Here is a 20142-nt window from a genome sequence, read left to right on the forward strand (position 1 = left end):
ATAATTTCTAGTATGTGATAACTAATGTTTTTGAATCATTTTAAAGTACATAGATTGATAGTTTATTATATAAAATTTTCACATTAAAAATAAAAAAGTCATGGAGTCCAAGTTTATTACATTAGTTTCTGTCTCAAGGATTAAAGTTTATGAGTACAATTTTTCTTAAATTAAATGATGCCTTGAGAATTAAAAATTTCACAGATTAAAGAATAAACCCTGGAATTTCCAATGAAGAAAGTAAAGTGGATTAATTGTTAAGATTATATTTAAATGATCTTTAAATGATCTTTTTTAATTTTTAATTATAACTGGTTTTTCAGTATTTTTTCTTACAAAATCATTATGAGATTCTTTTTATCTAATTCAGCACTTAGCATATTTTAATGTTGTTGGTATCATTGAAATTCAATCTTTTGATTATTTAGTGAAACAAAACAAATTATTATACATTGGAGTTTATATTTTTGTCAAAACACTACTTGTATTATCTTCATTTGTGAATGCAGCTATGAAATTGATCATTTTTGTGTGGGGTTACTATAGGGTCCAATGGGGGAACAAGGAGAGAGAGGAGAGCCTGGAGCAGAGGGATATAAGGTAATTACTGTCAGTTATACACTGTGTTTCTAAATTTAAATAGGCTTCTCTGTAGTTTTACTTAGTTTCATAAAAATAAGCACCATTGAGATGATTAGTAATGTCTTAAATTTGTAATCTTAGAAGTCTAGCTCTATTTTGTTACATTGTCTTAGAATCATCTAGTTCTTTCTTTTTTTTAAGCATCAGAAATTTATTGGTTGCTCAAAACATTACATTGATCTTGACATATCATATATCATACATTTGTTTCAAATGAGATATGAATTCTTATTATTCCCCCGTGTACAGATTGCAGAATCACGTTGATTATACAGCCACATTTATACATCCTGCCAAACAAGTGTCTGTTGTATTCTGCTGCCCTTCCTATCCCCTTCCTATCTCCCCTCCCCTCCCCTCCCCTCCCCTCCCCTCCCCTCCCCTCCCCTCCTCTCCCCTTCCCTTCCCTCCCTCTACCCCTCTACTGCTGCTTTTTCTCATCATTCAGATATCAGCTGAAATGTTCCTGCCTGAGAGGACTTCTTTACCTGCCCTATTTTAAATAGATATATAATGATTATTTTGTATGCCCTACCTAAAACAGATTTATAACTCACTTTTGATTATATTATCTGATAACTTTCATGATATGTAGTAGTGTTATTTTACCACTTTTTTATACATTTGTTTCTCTGTTTAATCTATTTTCATCCACCAAAATATAAGATTTAGGATACTAAGAATCTTGTCTCTCTTTCTCATTATTATACTCCCAATTTCTAGAACACAAAGTTCCTGGCATATATTAGGAATTCAGTTAAGTGTTGTCAAAAGGGTAGATAAATATCTTTGTACTCTCAAGACTTAAATTCATTCTTAGCCTTTTTCTCTTCTTAGAAGGATTTTGTAAAACCAACTTCATGAACTAAAATTAGCTGTGTGTAGAACTTTTTCTAGAATCACATTGGTATTGAGGATGTTTACTTCCAAAAATCTTATTTGTCTTTTGTAGTTTAGCTTAAACTCCCCTTTCCCCTGACACTCTCCTTTGCCCTGACTCACTCTAACTGTAATCTTGCACTCTTGCATAGTTCTCTAATATTATTTATATGTTATTCAACACAAATATTTTACCATCTCCTGTTGCTCTTGTTGTTATTATTGCTAATTGCTTTTTAATGTGCTCCCTAGTTTGGATAGGATGCCTTTCCTATACAGCATCTAGTTTTGAACCCTGTGTATAGTAGTCTTAATAATAAATTGATAGGTTAATTGATCTATCACATCCCTTTCTCAAGATAAAATTTCTTTGGTCATTTCTGAAATACAAAATTAGATTAGCCAGACTAAATTGACAAACTGTAATTGTCATTATTAAACTCGTTTTCTCAATTCATTTTTTGACTGAATTATTTCAGTAGCTTTCTAACTATATTCTCTGTCACCAGTCTTAGCCTTCTCAAATCCATTCTCCACTTAATTTGTTCTGTCACATGACTCTATTTTCCATACTCTCTCTCAGAATGTCCTCACATTACTTCCCAAAACACTCATCCTTCAAGATTGAACTTATCATCAGTTTCATTATAAAATTCTAAGTTTCCCTTGACAGTATAACTCATCCTACCACTAACATGATTAGACAAAAGTCACCATTTCCCATAAACTCTTTTGCATGATTTTATACAGTTAATTTTGACCATAACATAAAAATGGTTATTGTCAGTTTTTACTAGGATGGATGAGAATAGTTACGGTGAAGCTCTTAGATAGTTAAATTGTTCTTGGTGAGATTTGTTTAGACTTCACAAAGCCAAGAGAGCCAATTGGCTATTCTGGGATCATTCTGAAAAGGTCTCATTTCTACTACAGACGAGTATAGTAGAAAAGTCATAATTAGCTATGATAGTTCTGATTTTTGTGGTTTACTCATGTGCACATTCTCACTTCATGTTGAAACTGCAGCGTTTTATACCACTTCTCACCCAAAGCCTGTTTGATAAGTCACCCACAAGAAGTCATATTCACTTGTATCATGTCCCCTCTTGATTGTCCTGATGCTGTTACTGACTTTACTCATGTTTTACTGCTGAGAGTCATGTGCAGTAATGGTTTTCTCTTTAGTGAGGTCATTAATATATAGAAAGCTTTCCAAACTAGCATTTATCTCTTGCCACTGTTCACTTTCTTAAAAGATTCATTTTCTTTATCAGGAAGTTGAAATTTAAAATTTAATTGCCTTACTTTATGCAAACAAAAAAATTTGCATTGACCTTTATGTGAGAATATTGTTATCCCGTGTATGCAACCTCTTCTTGTAGCCCAGAGAATATGAGCCTCATAACTGTCTAAGGCATTCTTTCTGTAACATACAGAAAATAGGAAGAAAGGAATCTTAGTGAAGAAGACAACAGAGAAGGGGACAAAGGAGATTTCCTGCAAATTCTTCGTTCATAAATTTAATTTGACATGCCCCTAGGTTATTGCTAGTTTATATTTACACAGTTAAAGAGGGAAATGTGGTAGGTCAGCATTTCTTCTTAGGAAACCTAGAGTGATGACAGACTGCTGAATTTCAGAGTCATTTGATATTTCTATTGCATGCAGTATCTGCTTGCAGTCTTCATCCCATTAACTCTACTGTTCAAATGACTATGAATCTAGTATGTAAAAATGGAGACCAATATGAACTTCCACAGGGAGAATAGGTATTGTCTATACATTTAGCCCTCTACTTTTACAATATCAACAACCAACCACAGATTGAAAATATCATTTTTTTAAAAATTGCATCTGTACTGAACAAATACAGAATTTTTTCCCTGTGATAATTCCCTTAAAAATACAGTATGATAACTATTTATGAGGTATTTACATTGTCTTATAAGTTACAAATACTCTAGATATGATTTAAAGTAGGTGGGAGGATGTTCACAAGTTATATACAAAAACTAAACCTTACATAAGGAATTTGAGCATTCTCAGATTTTGTATCCTGGAACCAATCCCCCTAGGATATCCAGGAATGGTCATATTAGTTTCCTGGGGCTGCTGTAACAAATTACCACAAAATGGATGGTTTCAAACAGCAGAATCTTTTCTGTCAATTCTAGAGAGCAGGAATCCAAAATTGAAGTGGGTAGGGCACACTCCCTCTAGAGGACCTAGGAGAGAATCCTCCCTGCCTATTCCAGCTGTGGGTAGCTGTCAGCACTCCCATGGCTGCATCATTCTCATCTCTTTCTTCGTCTTCTCCAGGCCTTTTCCCCTGTCGTCTACCTTCTTCTGTATCTATTACAAACCTACTCATTAGTGGATGTAAGGCCCACATGTATAATCCCACATAGACATCTTTTTGGGAGGCCATCATTCAACTGATAACATTAACTCAAAAAAAAAACAGAAAGTACTCTATACTTTTTCATTATAATATATCATATCCATCATAATATCTAGCACCTATTGTGTTCTACCTCATTTTCAAGAATTATAATCTCTATGATATTTAATTGAGTTTGCAATATTTCACTGCCATTTTAAATTAATAGTACCCTCTTCTCTAAGTTACATGTCTCAATTTACTCTGATAATATATTCTTCTCTATTCCTAGGGTCATGTGGGTTTACCAGGACTAAGAGGTGCCACAGGACAACAAGGGCCCCCAGTATGTTTTGAAAGCATTCTTTGTAATTCTGGCATTTTAAAAAATTAACATCAAAATAACTTATTACCTCTGCTTTATATATAATTTCTGTTTTGGTTCCCATTAAAGGGTGAGCCAGGTGAGCAAGGTGAACAAGGACCAAAAGGAGAGAGAGGATCTGAAGTAAGTTGAAATTGCTTAAGATGGTTTGTAACACTTATTATTTATTGTTAGCTTTAGAAAGCAGGGGCACAAGGATTTCCTATTAATTATAATTCAAATAATCATTCATCTCTCCCGATCTGGGATCACTATATGCCTTTAATAGGGTATGTATTGGTAATTGTACTAAACATGAGTATTGATTTATATATTTTTACTGTTACTCAATTTATTTTTACTTGCAGCCTACTCTTGCTCTATGAAAGTTGTCCCAAATTCATAGTCTTTTGGATGTTTCAAACAGAAATACCTGCATTGTAGAATGAACAGTCAAACCTATTTAGATGTTTTAGAGATTTTAAAGAAAAAAATTATTCAGTAATACTTGTGAAAGCATTATAATGAAGACTTTATTCATAACTTTCACTTTTGGTATTGGGGCCACTGTAATGGGATCTTGCAGTGGGGTACACAGACTGGGCTCAACTCTGAATACACCACTAACAAGTAGGAATTTATAGCCAAGGTGAGAGGTCAGTGAATGGAAAATTACTAAGAGGAAACATCATGAGAAGGGGGATTCTGGCTAAACCAACCTAATAGCATTCTTGCTGAAGACAGAATAGCATGATCAGACGACATTTGCAGGATGGTGGAGAATGACACCTGATTATGTATCAAGGGTGATCAGATATTGAAGGTGGGAGGGGGAACTTGCTAAATTGACCAGCAGGTTTCTTTGCGAAAATTGAATTTTATATGTGTGTGTGTGTGTTTATGTGTGTTTGTATACGTGTGTGTGTATGTAGATGCACACAATACCTTTATTTTCTTTATTTATTTTTATGTGGTGCTGAGGATCAAACCCAGTGCCTCACACATGCAAGGCGTGTGCTCTACCACTGAGCCACAACCCCAGCCCCATGAAAACAGAATTTTATAAGGAAGTGAATAGGGGGGCCTGGGAGAAGGTTCAGGAGGCTGACTAAAATCTGGCCAATCAATCTTTATCAAAGGGTAAGAGTTAAATAATAGTTTGATTATATAACACAAATACAAAATTGATTCAAAAGGTTTTTACCATAAGACACATCAATTATTTGTAATAAAGCAAACTAAAAATCCATTACTTAAACTGAATTTAGCCTCCCTTTCCCTGTGCCCTCACAGACATTGCCTAAACATTTTGTAACAACTGGCTTTTTCATTGGCACCATCAATTCATTGCTCCTTGATTTTCATGGCGTTCTGACTTCATATGCAATTGCTTTAAAATTAAATTCTTAAGAAAATGCACTCTAATTTAATAATAAATTAGGTGAGAATAAATTTAAAATAATGAATTTTCTTTATTTTCTTCATCATGTTTCTTCGGATTTGTTAAGCAGTCTTCACTTAGACTTGTGTTTTCCACTTATAGGAGAAAGTAATAAAATGGGATTCAATCAGATATATTGAATAGGTGTTCACAGACCTAGAAACCTTTCAGAATAGTCTTGACATCTAACCAGTAACTTCCTGTCCAGTTCCTTAATAAATGAGAATTAATAAATATTTAATAAAAGTATCCCACTAAAGACAAGCCTGAATAAGAAAAAAATCAGAAAAAGAAGACTGTGGCCATATTTATTTAGAGTTTTAAAATTCCAAAATGGAAAAAGTCATAGAAAAAAACTAAAACTAGAACACTGCTACTTCTGTTATGTCACTCCCTTATATTTGCAATAGGTGCATAAGAATGCAGGTGCTCTCTATATTTTGATCCTAAAATGTCTACTTATGATTAATACTTTCATATATGTAATGTTTTCCTTTTCCTTTTTGACATGTTATGAAAAAGAAATTTTCTGATTCTTATTAGTATCTTTTAAAATTATGCTAGTGAAAATCAAATTCTCTTCCTAAACAACTGCTTCTCTAGTCTGCATGATCAACTCTCCCTGGGTGCTGGAGCTGGGCAATGCTGCCATACAGCCGAAGGGCACATTAAAAATGCTCTTAAACCAACCTGCACAGGACCGAGGCCTATGCAGGCCCGAGTTCATTCCGCCACTGGCGGACCTCAGGCTGGACCTCAGGCTACAGCACAGGACCCAGGGTCATGAGTCCACCCCCACACACACACCTGGGAGTCCAGGCCTAACCCACTTTCATCTTGGGACACTGCAGACATCACCATAGCCTTCCCCACATAGTAGCCTCTATCTTTCGACAACAGACAGGGTCTAAAATCAACTGCATCTCAGAGCAGGCATTCCAAAGACGGTGTAAGGTCCACCCTTTCAGCCCCATCTCTGAAAGATGTTGCATCCATCTTGAGACACCTCCATGCTATCTCAATATGTCTCCACTGTTGCTATCACCCTTTAGTTGCAGTAGCATATATGTAGGGATACCTGCACAGTCTGGAAGCCCAACATCAAGGTGAAGTACAGATAATCTGCACAGATACTACAGGATTATAGGGTAGAAACTATAATGTCTCAGATCCACACTGCAAGAGAGGAAGACACATGAAAAAACAAGGGAGGAAAGTACCCCAAACAAACTAGGATACTACAATAACAGAACCCATGAACAGCAAAGTTAATGAAATGTCAGAGAAGGAGTTTAGAATGTTCATAATTGAAATGATCTGTGAATTAAAGAATGACCTCAATGAACAAATATAGGCAAAAATTGATCACTTCAACAAAGAGATAAGAGAGCAAATACAGGTAGCAAAAGATTACTTCAAGAAAGAGGTAGAGACTCTTAAAAAAAAAGACAGAAATCCTTGAAATGAGGAAACAATAAACCAAATAAAAAACTCAATAGAAAGCATTACCAACAGACTAGGTCACTTGGAAGAAAGAATATCAGATAATGAAGACAAAGTATACAATCTGGAAAATAAAGTTGACTACACAGTGAAAATAGAAATAAACCATGAACAGAACATCCAAGAATTATGGGATAGCATCAAAAGACCAAATCTAAGAGTTAATTGGGGTTGAAGAAAGCACAGTGTTTCAAACCAAAGGAATGCACAATCTCTTCAATGAGATAATATAGGAAAATTTCCCAAGCATGAAGAATTAATTGGAAAATCAAATACAAGAGGCTTACAGGACACCAAATATACAAAATTACAACAGATATATACCAAGGTACATTATAATGAAAATGCCTAACATACAGAAGAAGGATAGAATCTTAAAGGCTGCAAGAGAGAGGAATCAGATCACATATAGGGGAAGACCAATTTGTATTTCAGCAGATTATTCAACCCAGACAGTCAAAGCCAGGAGATCCTGGAACAACAACAACAAGCTCTGAAAGAAAATGGATGCCAATCAAGAATCTTATATCCAGAAAAAGTAAGCTTTATATTTGAAGTTAAAATAATTTACAACTAGAAAGCCTGCATTACAGAACATCTTCGGTAAAATATTCCACAAAGAGGAAATGAAAAACTGATGAAAATCAACAAAGAGAGGTTTTACACTAAGGGGAAAACCAATCAAAGAAGAAGCCAAGTGAAGTTAAATAACAAAAATGACTAGGAATACAAATCACGTCTCAGTAATATCCCTGACCGTTAATGGCCTAAACTTACCAATCAAAAGACATAGACTAGCAGGTTGGATAAAAAAAAAAAAGAAGAAGAAGAAGATGACTCAATAATATGCTGCCTCCAAGAAACTCATAGGAAAAGGCATCCACAGACTGAGGGTGAAAGGTTGGGAAAAATCATACCATTCACATGGACTGCAGAAGCAAGCAGAGGTTTCCATCCTCATAGCAAATAAAGTAGACTTGAAGCTAAACTTAATCATAAAAAATATAAAGAAGGACATTTTAAACTCCTAAAAAGAACCATACATCAACAAAACATAACAATTATAAATATATAGGCCCCAAACTATGGAGCATCTGTGTTCATCAGACAAACTCTTCTCAAGTTCAAGAGTCAAGTAGACCACAATACATTAATTCTGAGTGACTTTAATATACCTCTTTCACCACTTGATAGATCTTCTAAACAAAACTGAACAAAGGAAATATAGAACTCAATAATACAATCAATAACCTAGACTTATCTGACATATGTAGAATATATCATCCTTCAAGGAGCAAATACACATTCTCAGCAGCACAAGGAACCTTCTCTAAAATAGACTATATATTATGCCACAAAGCAACCCTTAGCAAATACAAAAAGTAGAGATATTACCCTACACTCTATCAAATCATAATGGAATGAAACTAGAAAACAATGATAAAATAAAAAATAAAAGCTACTTCAACACCTGGAGATTAAATAATATGCTACTGAATGAACAATGGAGTGCAAAAAACATGAAAGAGGAGACTTAAAAAAATCTTAGAATTAAATGAAAACACTGATGCAACATACCGAAATCTCTGGGTCACTATGCAGGCAGTTCTAAGAGGAAAGTTCATTATATGGAGTTCATTCCTTTAAAAAAGTCAACAAATAAGCGACCTAACATTATATCTCAAAGCCCTAGAAAAAGAAGAATAAATCAACATCAAAATTAGTAGAAGACAGGAAATAATTAAAATCAGAGCTGAAATCAAATTGAAACAAAAGAAGCAATTGAAAAAATTTACCCCCCAAATGTTGGTTCTTTGAAAAAATAAATAAAATTGACAAACTCTTAGCCATGCTAATGAAGAGAAAGAGAGAGAAAACTCAAATTACATAAGTGATAAAAAAGGAAATATCACAACTATCACAACAGAAGATAATTAGAGATTATTTTGAAAACTTGTACTCCAATAAAATACAAAATATCGAAGGCATCGAAAAATTTCTAGAGTCATATGATTTGCCTAAATTGAATCAGGATGATATACACAATTTAAACAGATGAATTTCAAATGATGAAATCGAAGATGCCATCAGAAGCCTACTAATCAAAATAAGCCCAGGACTGGATATATACACAGCTGAATTCTACAAGACCTTTAACAAATAACTAATACCAATTCTTCTCAAATTATTTTGTGAAATAGAAAAAGAGGGAGCACTTCCAAACCCATTCTATGAAGCCAGTATCACCCTGATTCCAAAAACAGGCAAAGATACATCAAAGAAAGAAAACTTTAGACCAATATCTCTAATGAACATAGATGCAAAAATTCTCAATAAAATTCTGGCAAATTGGAATACAAAAACATATCAGAAAGATAGTTCACCATGATCAACTGGGGTACATCCCAGGGATGCAAGGTTGTTTCAACATATGGAAATCAGTAAATATAATTCATCACATCAATAGACTTAAAGATAAAAATCATATGATCATCTCAATAGATGTATAAAAAGCATTTGACAAAATACAGCACCCCTTCATGTTCAAAACACTAGAAAAACTAGGGATAACAGGAACATATCTGAACACTGTGAAAGCTATCTATGCTAAACCCCAGGCCAACACATTCTAAATAGAGAAAAAATGAAAGCATTTCCCCTAAAAACTGAAACAAGACAGGATACCTTCTTTCATCACTTCTATATAACATAGTTCTTGAAACACTGGCCAGAGCAATTAGTCTGATGAAAGAAATTAAAAGGGATATGGACAGGAAAAGAAGAACTCAAATTAGCACTATTTGCAGATGATATGATTCTATAACTAGAAGACCCAAAAATTTCCACCAGAAAACTTTAATAACTAGTAAATGAATTCAGCAAAGTAGCAAGATATAAAAACAACATCCATAAATCAAAGGCATTTCAATGGCACATCAGTGACAAGTACTCTGAAAGGGAAATGAGGAAAACTACCCCATTTACAATACCTAAAAAATAATAATAATAATACCTAGGAATCAACTTAATGAAAGAGGTGAAAGACCTCTACAATGAAAACTACAGGATGCTAAAGAAAGAAATTAAAGAAGACCTTAGAATATTGAAAGTTCTACGTTGTTCTTGGATAGGCAGAATTAATATTGTAAAAATTACCATACTACCAAAAGCACTATACAGATTTTAATGCGATTCCAATCAAAATCCCAATGGCATTCCTCATAGTTGGGAGGCCAACTCTTGATCATATCATTGCATGGTAGAAAGAAGTCTAAAGAGCTCTCTGAAGTCCCTTTTATAAGGATGCAAATCCCATTTACTAGGGTTCTAATCTCAAGACTTCATCCCCTCCCAAAGGCCTAACATTCTAATACCATTAGACTGTGCCATTAGGGTTAGGATTTCAACACGTGAATTTGCAGGGCACCAGACATTTAGCCCATCACAGTAACAGTGTTTTATATTTTATTGATCTATATGTACTTAATCCTCCATTGTAAGACTGGTGTTTCTTGCCATCCTACTTTCTGTTTGTTATGGTAACAGTTGTAATAAGGCACTCTTCCTGAATGGAACAGCTGAGACCATAGACTTGTTATGGGTTAAATACTCCTAGTGTTCACGGATAGATATTGCCATAATTGCCTTGCTATCATTAGCAAAATACACTTTTAAAATATTTCTCATATTTACAGTGTTCCTTTAGCATTATTCTATTATAAGCTGCTCCAAGTCTGAATAGCATTTTTTTTTAATGATGATTGGCCCACAGATGTAGATTTCAGAGCACAATATTTAGCCCTTCTGAAATTATCTCCAACATAAGGATCCTGCCAAAATGTAATTGATTTGTAATAATATGTGAATTTTTTATCTTCATTTTATTATTTGAATGTTTGTAATAAGATGCATATATCTGTGATATGCTAAAAGGATAATTTCCTTTGTATTCTTTATAATAGAACATCTGTTCTGAGTGTTCCTCCTACCTGATAGTAGAAACCTGACTAGTGGAAATCAAATCAATCAACTGCTATTAACTCTACCTACTCAAATATGTAGCATTTGATTTGGAATATCCCCGTTTACTTTCTTCTCAAGTTTGTAGTAACATTCAGAGTTGAAATGGTAGGGAAAAGGCGTGAGAGGTAACTTTAATCTTCTGTTATCATCCATTCACAGTAGCATCCACTGAAATGTACATCATCCCTTTTGACCCCTAATTGCCCTTATCCCATTGTGTTGGCAGCTACCCTGACCCTCCTGGCAGAAGTTCTTTGACCCATGTCTGCATACACAGCTATTTTTCATCTTAGTCTAAAGCAAGGCCTCCTCAGATAGGGCTCTCAGAGCCACACCCTTCTATTCTTGGCCACAAGGAAATAACATTCTGTTGCTCCTTCCATAATGTTAGGTGTTTGGGGATCTCAGAGAGATATTCCTCTGTTTTACTCATCTCATGAAGAAATGTGTTGCTGACACTATATGTGTCACTATTAGTGCACTATATGTGGAATTCTCAATAAGGACTTTAGTAGCCCTGGGTATCATCTTTGTGCCCAGACCCCCAAAATAATCTACAAGTATTATTGTCTCTATCTACCCCAAGGCTTGAGGGCAGGATGGAACAAAGGGTTCTGCTCAGGGTCCCTGTCAGTGTCTAACAGTCTTAGTTCTCTTCTGTTTCTCTTTTTCCCTTTTTCAAATTTGAATATTTTTATATTCTCTTACAAAGGAAAAATTCTTATATTTTTATAATTATTCTTAGTCTATTGCTTATGGCATGAATTTTATGACTTGAGTTCTTTATAACCCTTTTTTTAACACTAAACGGTAGACTATTAATATTTAAGAATTAGGCTTTTGTATTTTAAAAGCTCAGTTTGAAACTGAAATTATATTTTTATCAAACTATTACCCAAACCGTGGATTTCAATGGACCATTTTGAAAATTCATCATCCAAGCACAATTCTATTTTGAAAATCAAGTCTAGGACATATTTATCTGTTTGCATAAAAAGAAATGCTGTGAAGGAAAAACACGCTGGTTAACATATTTAAAGATTACCATCATTCGTACCATTAAATGTGACTGAAATAAGAACTTTTTCAATATTTTAAAAGTATTTGCTTATTTTATTTCTTTATTGTTTTCTGAAAGACATATTTAACTCTAAGTACCATATTTTCCAGAAATCCTATATACTTCAACTAAACCTAGGTCACCAGTAACCCATTTTCTGGTTTCCCTACCCTTAGAAAGATTGCATTACTGATTTTTAAGGCAAATAAAATTTTTCAAGGCTGAAAGTACAATACTTGATGGATATATCTCCTCATTATCAAATTTTTTAAAAGTTGGGTTTTTAATTTCATATAGAAAAGGCTGTTTTCCTTTGTGATGATATATACTGTTTCTTCTAAAATGTCTAAACTCATTTTCAGAAAATGTAACATCTTAAATTGGTTTTCTTTATGTGTGCCTATAATTGTTAAGTTGACTCTTTGGCACAATTTTTTTTTTTTTTTTACTTTTAAAAACTTAACATCCCAGATAGAATTATCCTGTTTGTGAGAACTTTTGATGATTTCTGAGAAGTGTGTCTAGTAATGACAATAATTCTTTTCTTTTTGTATACTGGATCACTCTTTTCCATATTTTTCTTCTTAAAATAATTCTGGGATATCATCAGAACAATGGAATGATTTGCAAGGGCAAAGTTCCTAACTGTCCTGGCAGACCAGTTACTGCTGAATCAATTATGATTTAAAACAGCTCACACATGGAAAAACAAACAGTTCCATGGGAAACAGATATCTGTTCCTTGATTTGCAAGTATGTTCTTTGGGCTTCCAGAGAAGTACGTTTTAGGCTATTGGTTCATGCCCCTCACTACAGCATAAGTGCCTTGTTATCAGAAAGTTTGCCTTTGCATGCCTAGCACATAATAGAGTCCATGAAACATGATACTTCAGAAATGATTACCGAATTTAGCTTTTTTCAAAAGGGAATAAAGGCTCTGCCTGGAAGTGGGGACTTTTACTTGTAAAATTATGATTTAAGTTCCTCCGTTATTAACTATGATTTTAATTTTTAAGTTCATAGAATTTGTGGCTAAAAGAAAATTCATAGGTGGTATGATCAAATTCACTCATTTTCAGATGAAGAAACTAGCTCCCAGGGAAGGTAAGCAGAAATTTGAGTAATGTACAATTTAGTAGCAGTACTTGCTGTAGCATCCAGGTCTCAGCGTTCTTTTCTGTGGATTCAGTTTAAGTAAGTTTATTACCATCAATTGACAATTGTGCTTCCCATTTTTAGGGTCCTAAGGGGAGAAAAGGAGCTCCTGGTCCTTCTGGGAAACGTGGCATTCCTGTAAGTAACAGACCTCTTTTATCTTTCCTGTTTTTAAAAATAAAATTGACAACTTTAGCAAGCAGAAAAGTTTGGGGCCATTTATGTCATGTTGGATAAATCAGATTGTCTTGGAAAAAAATTTAAACCCATGCTGGAACACACAGGGAACAAAATATGACCACTAACTCAAAACCATTCTTGCTGTTTAAATATAAATCTCTGCAAATGAGGAATGTTCTTTTCCTGTGTTATGTAGCCTTCTCCTGCATCATGGTGAACTACTAGAAAAACAGGGAACTTAAAATCATGAATAAATGAATTATAACAAATATCAGAGATCTTCAAGCATAATTAAAAAGATCTGAGCTAGGTTTTAACTAGAGAAGTTGGCATCTCATTCTCCTGGTAAATATAACCAAAAAAAAACTTTGGACTTTTTTCTGATTTTTTTTTTAATCACAGAACAAAAATCAATTTTAACCTTAGCATCAGTTTCCTCCTCTAGCCAGGCAAATGTGAGATGACTAGTTTATTAGCAAAGACTTCCTTCTGTTTTCTCCAAGCTGCCTGCTTTGTGTTACCTACTTGGTTCAAAAAAAGTAGAGAAGATGAGCATAAATTATAAACACATTCAAATTAGAGATGCCTACAGAAAACCCAGTTGTCCAAGAGTAGAAACAAAATGTTCAGACCTTTCTTCAGTCATGTAATTATCTGATTTAAAGGGCAACAAAGACAGCCATAATTTGTTCCTTGAGAAAATAACAGTGGAAGGTTTTGCAGGGGGTGACTGACAGCCTACATCCTAAGCTGACAAGTACACATAGCTGACCTTTTCTTGACAGCTAGATAAAGCATGGACTGGCAGGATGAGAAATATCAGAGATTACACTAAGGCTCAGAAGGTCATACAAAAATTGCTGATTACCTTGGTTTTTTTTGTTGTTGTTTGTTTGTTTAGGGAACTTTTAAAGACAGCTATCTATTGAATCCAAATTGTAAATCATTGAGAAATCCAGAAAACAGAAAAAAAATTGTTCTGGCACAAGGTATACAAGTGTAAACTTATGCCCCAAACCTAATAAGTACAAAAGTATTTGTCATTGAAACATCTGTCCTGAATCTCTTTATAATACAAGTAATGTTTTAATTATCAAGGGATTTCCAGGCCTTCCTGGGCCAAAAGGAATTCGAGGATACCATGGAGCAGATGGCATTTCAGGAAACCCTGGAAAAGTTGGGCTACCAGGAAAACAGGGACTTCCTGTAAGTAGTATGAATATCTTTTTGTTCTTGACTGTTAAAGCATAAGTGTCTCCTTGCTAGACCATAGATATTTGGGCCCTTTCTTGGCATTGGCATTGGCTCAGATTAAGCCAATCATTTCTTTAATAGTTATTTTGGAATTATATTTATGATTCCCAGGAATGCCAGTGGATATATTATCTTGGTTATTTTAGATCTAATTATTCATAATAATAATATATACATTTTTATGTGTATAAAACTTCTTTTATAAAGAACTATAAAGAAAATAAATTTTAGGGCTACACAACGTGAATATGCTTTGAGTTCATCAAATGTCCTAAGCCACCTTTGGAACATTTACGTCTTGGCAGTAACTCCAAGTGAGTTCTGCCAAAAATCATTTTCCCTTTACTTTTACAGCCCTGATATTTTCAAGAACTGTTGTAAATATTTTCTCAGTGTTCATCTAGGGGTGAAATAATTATATGGATTCACACTTGTTTTATGTAAATTTCTGCCTTATTTATTTGATCAGAAATTTTAAAACCATCTTCACTTAGCCATTTTTCCTCTTCCCGATTGATAACCAAATCCAGATTTTTTTAATTAGTTGCTTATGACAGTACAATGATCTTGACATATCATACATTTGATTCAAATGGGGTATGAATTCTCATTTTTCCACATGTACAAATTGCAGGATCACATTGGTTATACAGCCACGTATATGCACACAGCAATACTAGTGTCTATTGTATTCTGCTGCCCTTCCTATCCCCCACTCCCCTCCCCTCCCCTCCCCTCACCTCTCTCTTCCCAATCTATTGTGACACATTTCTCTTTTTTTTTCTTCCCCCTGTCATCATCATATATGATTGTATAACCATGAGGGTCTCCTTCCATCTTCCGTGCAATTCCGCTTTTCCCTTCCATTCCCTCCCACCCAGATTTTGTTTTTTATCCCAGGTTTTGTTTTCACTTGAAACATTAGAAGAATTAACTATATACATTCAAGAACTCAGTAAAATTTATCCTTTTACATTCCCAATGTTTGGATATAGTTATATATTGGTTTCTGTTCTTAAACAATAAATCCTAGTTTATTCAAATCTTGCATGGTGGTGTACTAAACTCAAGCCAAAGTAATATTCTTCTTTCAGTATGGTTATCTCATCTGTTTAAAAACAAGAACAAAAAACAATGAAACTGTGATCTAATCAATTTAGTTATTTCACCAATAAATGTCTACTCAGATTCTATCTGAAAAGTCTAATATTTTAAAGAAATCTTAACACGATTCTGTTTGTCTTAGAGGAAATATGTCAGAGCATCAGGTTATAGCCTAGATAATTTTGGTGACCAGGATGAAGTTAATTAAATTAGATATTCTATAAGCTTCTGCCAGTAGCATCTATCTAGTTAAAGAGGACTTTCATTTGAGATCCTGGTCTTCATGCCACTCTTCAGGCTCACCTTATGATAGTCTTACAATGAAATTATAATTTTAAAAATATAACAACAAAAGTCTTTGGGTTGGTCTGAGAGTTTATATTTTTAGTAGATTATATTTTACTGGGAAATTTTACCATGAATCTTTTCATATTGCTTTGAATAAGATTTTGAGAATCCAAACAAGAAACACCACATTTGAAAATACGTCATGTTTCTTGCTGTTCCACACATTAATCGTAGAGATAAGTGATAAATTCAAATAAATTTATTTAATTACTTTGTTAATTTATTAAGTTGGTCATCAGTTAGCTTATTTGTCAATAGTAATAGGAAATAATTTATACTCTAGCTAAAGTATTACTAATTCAGATATTCACCCCAGAAGTGGATAGTAGAAATCATTATCTTACATACATATATTTAGTCAGAATTTAGTCAGAATTCATTATATGAAATATTAGTCAAAACACTAATGACACATCAAAGTAATGATTTAATTTTTTGTCAGATTATTTAATAGTTATTTTTGTGTGTGTGACAATTTGTTTCTGTCATTATGTGGTACCTGAAGGAAGGGCAGTTCTTTAGAACAAAAACATCAGTTTGCATTGTAAAATTATGAGTCGTTTTCTCTTACAAAAAAATACAGAGTAGCAACTATTATCTGCTGTTAGTTCCTAGCAAGAAAGTAGACATTTTCTATGGGACTGTACATCCTTCTTCAATAGTGAGGAAATACTTAAAGTATAGTAATTTAGTGGATAAGAGAAAATCATTATAGAAAATACTAAATCTAATGCAAATAAGATGCTGATTGTCTTCAATGCTACTCTGCCTTTTTCCTTGAATTTGCCTCACTAGTTTTATTGTTTGTGTGGGTGAAGGCTCATGTATAAAATCAAAACACTGGCTAGCTAGAACAGAAAAGGATAAGGGAATTTAATTTCAGATATGAGATTTTTTTTTTTCATTTTAAAACCCAATTCCTGGGCTGGGGTGTTGGCTCAGTGGTAGAGGGCATGCCTGGTACGTGTGAGTCACTGGGTTCGATTCTCAGCACCACATATAAATAAATAGAATAAGATCTATTGACAACTGAAAAAAAAATATTTAAAAAAAACAATTCCAACTCTGGATATCAGCCAGGCCTCTTTGGTTGCAAATAAAAATCGAATCTAATTTAAGTTGACAACAAATTATAGGCTGGAAACCGGATTGCTTACAGAATCAGGCTGAAGATCCAAGAAAAGAAAATAACAAGTGTTGGTGAGGATGTGGAGAAATTTGAACCCTAAAGCATTGTTACTGGAAATGTAAAAATGTGTAACACAGTAAAATACAATAAGGCAATCTCTCAAAACTTAAACATAGAGTTACTATATTATCTAGCAATTCCACTGTTGGGTATATATTTAAAAGAATTGAAATCAGTGACTTAAAATATTTTTTAAAATAAATTTGTGAATATTTAAAGTATACAAATGATGACATGTGATACATATAAATAATAGATTATGATAGTGAAGGAAATTAACATATCTATCATAAAAAGATAATTTTATATCAATATTTTAGCAGTATTATTCAAATAATCAAAATGTTAAAAAAATTAGAAGTTCATCAACAGTGGAATGAATAAGTTATACAATGGAATATTATTCAGCTTTAAAAAGGAAATTTTGTTTTGGGAGGTTTTGTTTAATTTTCATTTTTTAAAGTAATATGGATCAAACCCAGGGCCTCACACATGCCAGGCAAGTACTCTACCACTTAATTGCATTCCTACCCCTACCCCTAAAAGGGTATTTTTAACATATGCTACCATAAGAATTAACCTTAAGACACCATGCAAAGTGAAATAAGCTAGACAAAAAAGGTCTAGCTTATTGTATGATTCCATTTAATGAGGTACCTAGAGAAATTAAATTTATAGTCACATAATAGGATTGTGGGCTTTCAGAAAGGGATATTATTTAAAGGGTAAAGAGTTTTGGTTTGAGAAAATAAGTAATTCTAGAAATGGAATGGTAGTGATGATTGTACATCAATGTGAATATGGATATACATTTTGCCACTGAACTATGCACATAAAAATGCTTAAAATGATAAATTTTTATATGTATTTTATCACATTTTTTTAATTCAAAAAATAAGAAAACAGTATAAACATCCACTATAACCAGAGATGATCATATAACTAGTATCTAACAGCCCCAGAAAGGCTGGAAATTTGTCTTTCCCCAGTTCTCAGTGACCTAGTAAATGAACACAGGTCCCTCTGAATGAAGAAAGCTTGCACAAGAAGTCATACTATACACCTTTGATCATATTGCATGTTTCTTTCTCAAAGACAGCTTGTCTTCCCCTCAAGGAAGTTTGGTCTAGGAACAGGCATGAGTCTGAGAATTTACAGCATTAATCTGTTGACAGCATGGGAATTTAAGTTAAATTTGTACCCATAAGAACCAGAAGTTTCCTACTAAATATCCATATTTTCTAGGAAAGTATGGCATAGATAATTCCTAAAGGTCCTGTGTTCAATTAATCATCATCACAGATGTGGACAGGTCAAAACATTCTGAATTTACCCCATATTGTGGCTTATTGTCATACTTTTACCTTTCTCTAGTTGTAAAATATGATCTTGGACTCTACCATTCAAGAGAATTGCAGTATTCACATTGAAATCAGAGAGCTTAATTCCAATGGTATTTCTGAATACCTTGGTAAAGAATCTTCTTTGACCCTTCCAGATGGAGATAGATCAGATTACATATAATATAGTCATTTCCACAAGAATAGAAGAACTCTATTCTTCTGAGCCTTAGGATCCCTTTCCATACAGTATACTTGGAAAGATTGTAGCATTTCAGTTTTATTGACTATAGGCCACAATTGAGTCTAGGCTTCAAACTTCCAGTTAATCAGATTATTAATGGTGCTCCCAGGTGCTTCAATAAGGGCTGCCTTCACAACCAAGGAAGATTAAGGGAGACTGAAGGTTCAGCATTCTTAGTTTTATCCATGTCTGCTCAAATGTCCCAATTCTTAGCCTTGGAGTTCTACTTTTTTTCTACCAGTGTTCTATCTAGCATGAAACATGTAGTTAGTTAAAGATACATTAACATGCAAACTCTACAAACCTTATAGTGTATTGGGTCTTCATCTATATTGCCTTGTGACTATAGGAAATTCATTCCCATCATACCTCCGTGGTAAGCCACCAACCAGCAACTAGACAGTAAGGGAACCTGCTTGACCATACAGCAGGGTAGAGAACCAGGGAGGTTGCATCTCAAAAAGCAACCTTATAACAGTCAACCAACTAATTTATACACTCACATTTATGCATGGGCCTTTAGCAGCAGTCCACTCCATGGTTAGCAACTACATTGGTAAACCAAATCAGCCTATTTTTTTATGTCCTTTGAACTAAGAATAGTCTTTACAATTTTTAATGGTAGAAAAAATAAAAGAAGAATGTTTTGTGACATGAAAACTGTGTGAAATTTGAATTTTAGTACCCATCTATTAATTTTATTGGAACACGGCCACAATTACTTATATATGACTACTTTTGTACTATAGCAATTTTAACAAGGTTACAAGAAGCAGGATCAATATACAAAAAAAAAGAATTATGTAGTCATATGTTGTTTAATGTCAGGCATATATTCTGAGAAAAGCATTGTTAGGCAGGTTTCATCATCATGCAAACATCATAAAAAATACTTATTACAAACCTAGATGGTACACATCTAGGTTATATGGTACAGCCTTTACTTCTAGGTTAAAAACTTACTTCTACAGCATGTTATTATACTGAGTACTGTAGGCAGTTGTAACACAGTGGTAGCTAAGCATATCTATGTAGC

The 20142-nt window shown here is 33.8% G+C and overlaps 1 protein-coding gene across 1 annotated transcript in view; it reads left to right on the forward strand.

The window, feature by feature from the left end:
* COL24A1 (collagen type XXIV alpha 1 chain) overlaps nt 1-20142 on the forward strand; it is a 421320-nt gene that overhangs the window by 334454 nt on the left and 66724 nt on the right. Inside the window, exons 45-49 of the mRNA XM_081305079.1 lie at nt 547-600; nt 4194-4247; nt 4356-4409; nt 13532-13585; nt 14726-14833. Coding sequence (XP_081161205.1) covers nt 547-600; nt 4194-4247; nt 4356-4409; nt 13532-13585; nt 14726-14833 — 324 coding nt within the window. The remainder of the gene's footprint in view (nt 1-546; nt 601-4193; nt 4248-4355; nt 4410-13531; nt 13586-14725; nt 14834-20142) is intronic.

This window comes from Spermophilus citellus (genome assembly GCF_964194105.1).
Source record: "Spermophilus citellus genome assembly, chromosome: 9".
In the NCBI taxonomy this organism is placed as follows: domain Eukaryota; kingdom Metazoa; phylum Chordata; class Mammalia; order Rodentia; family Sciuridae; genus Spermophilus; species Spermophilus citellus.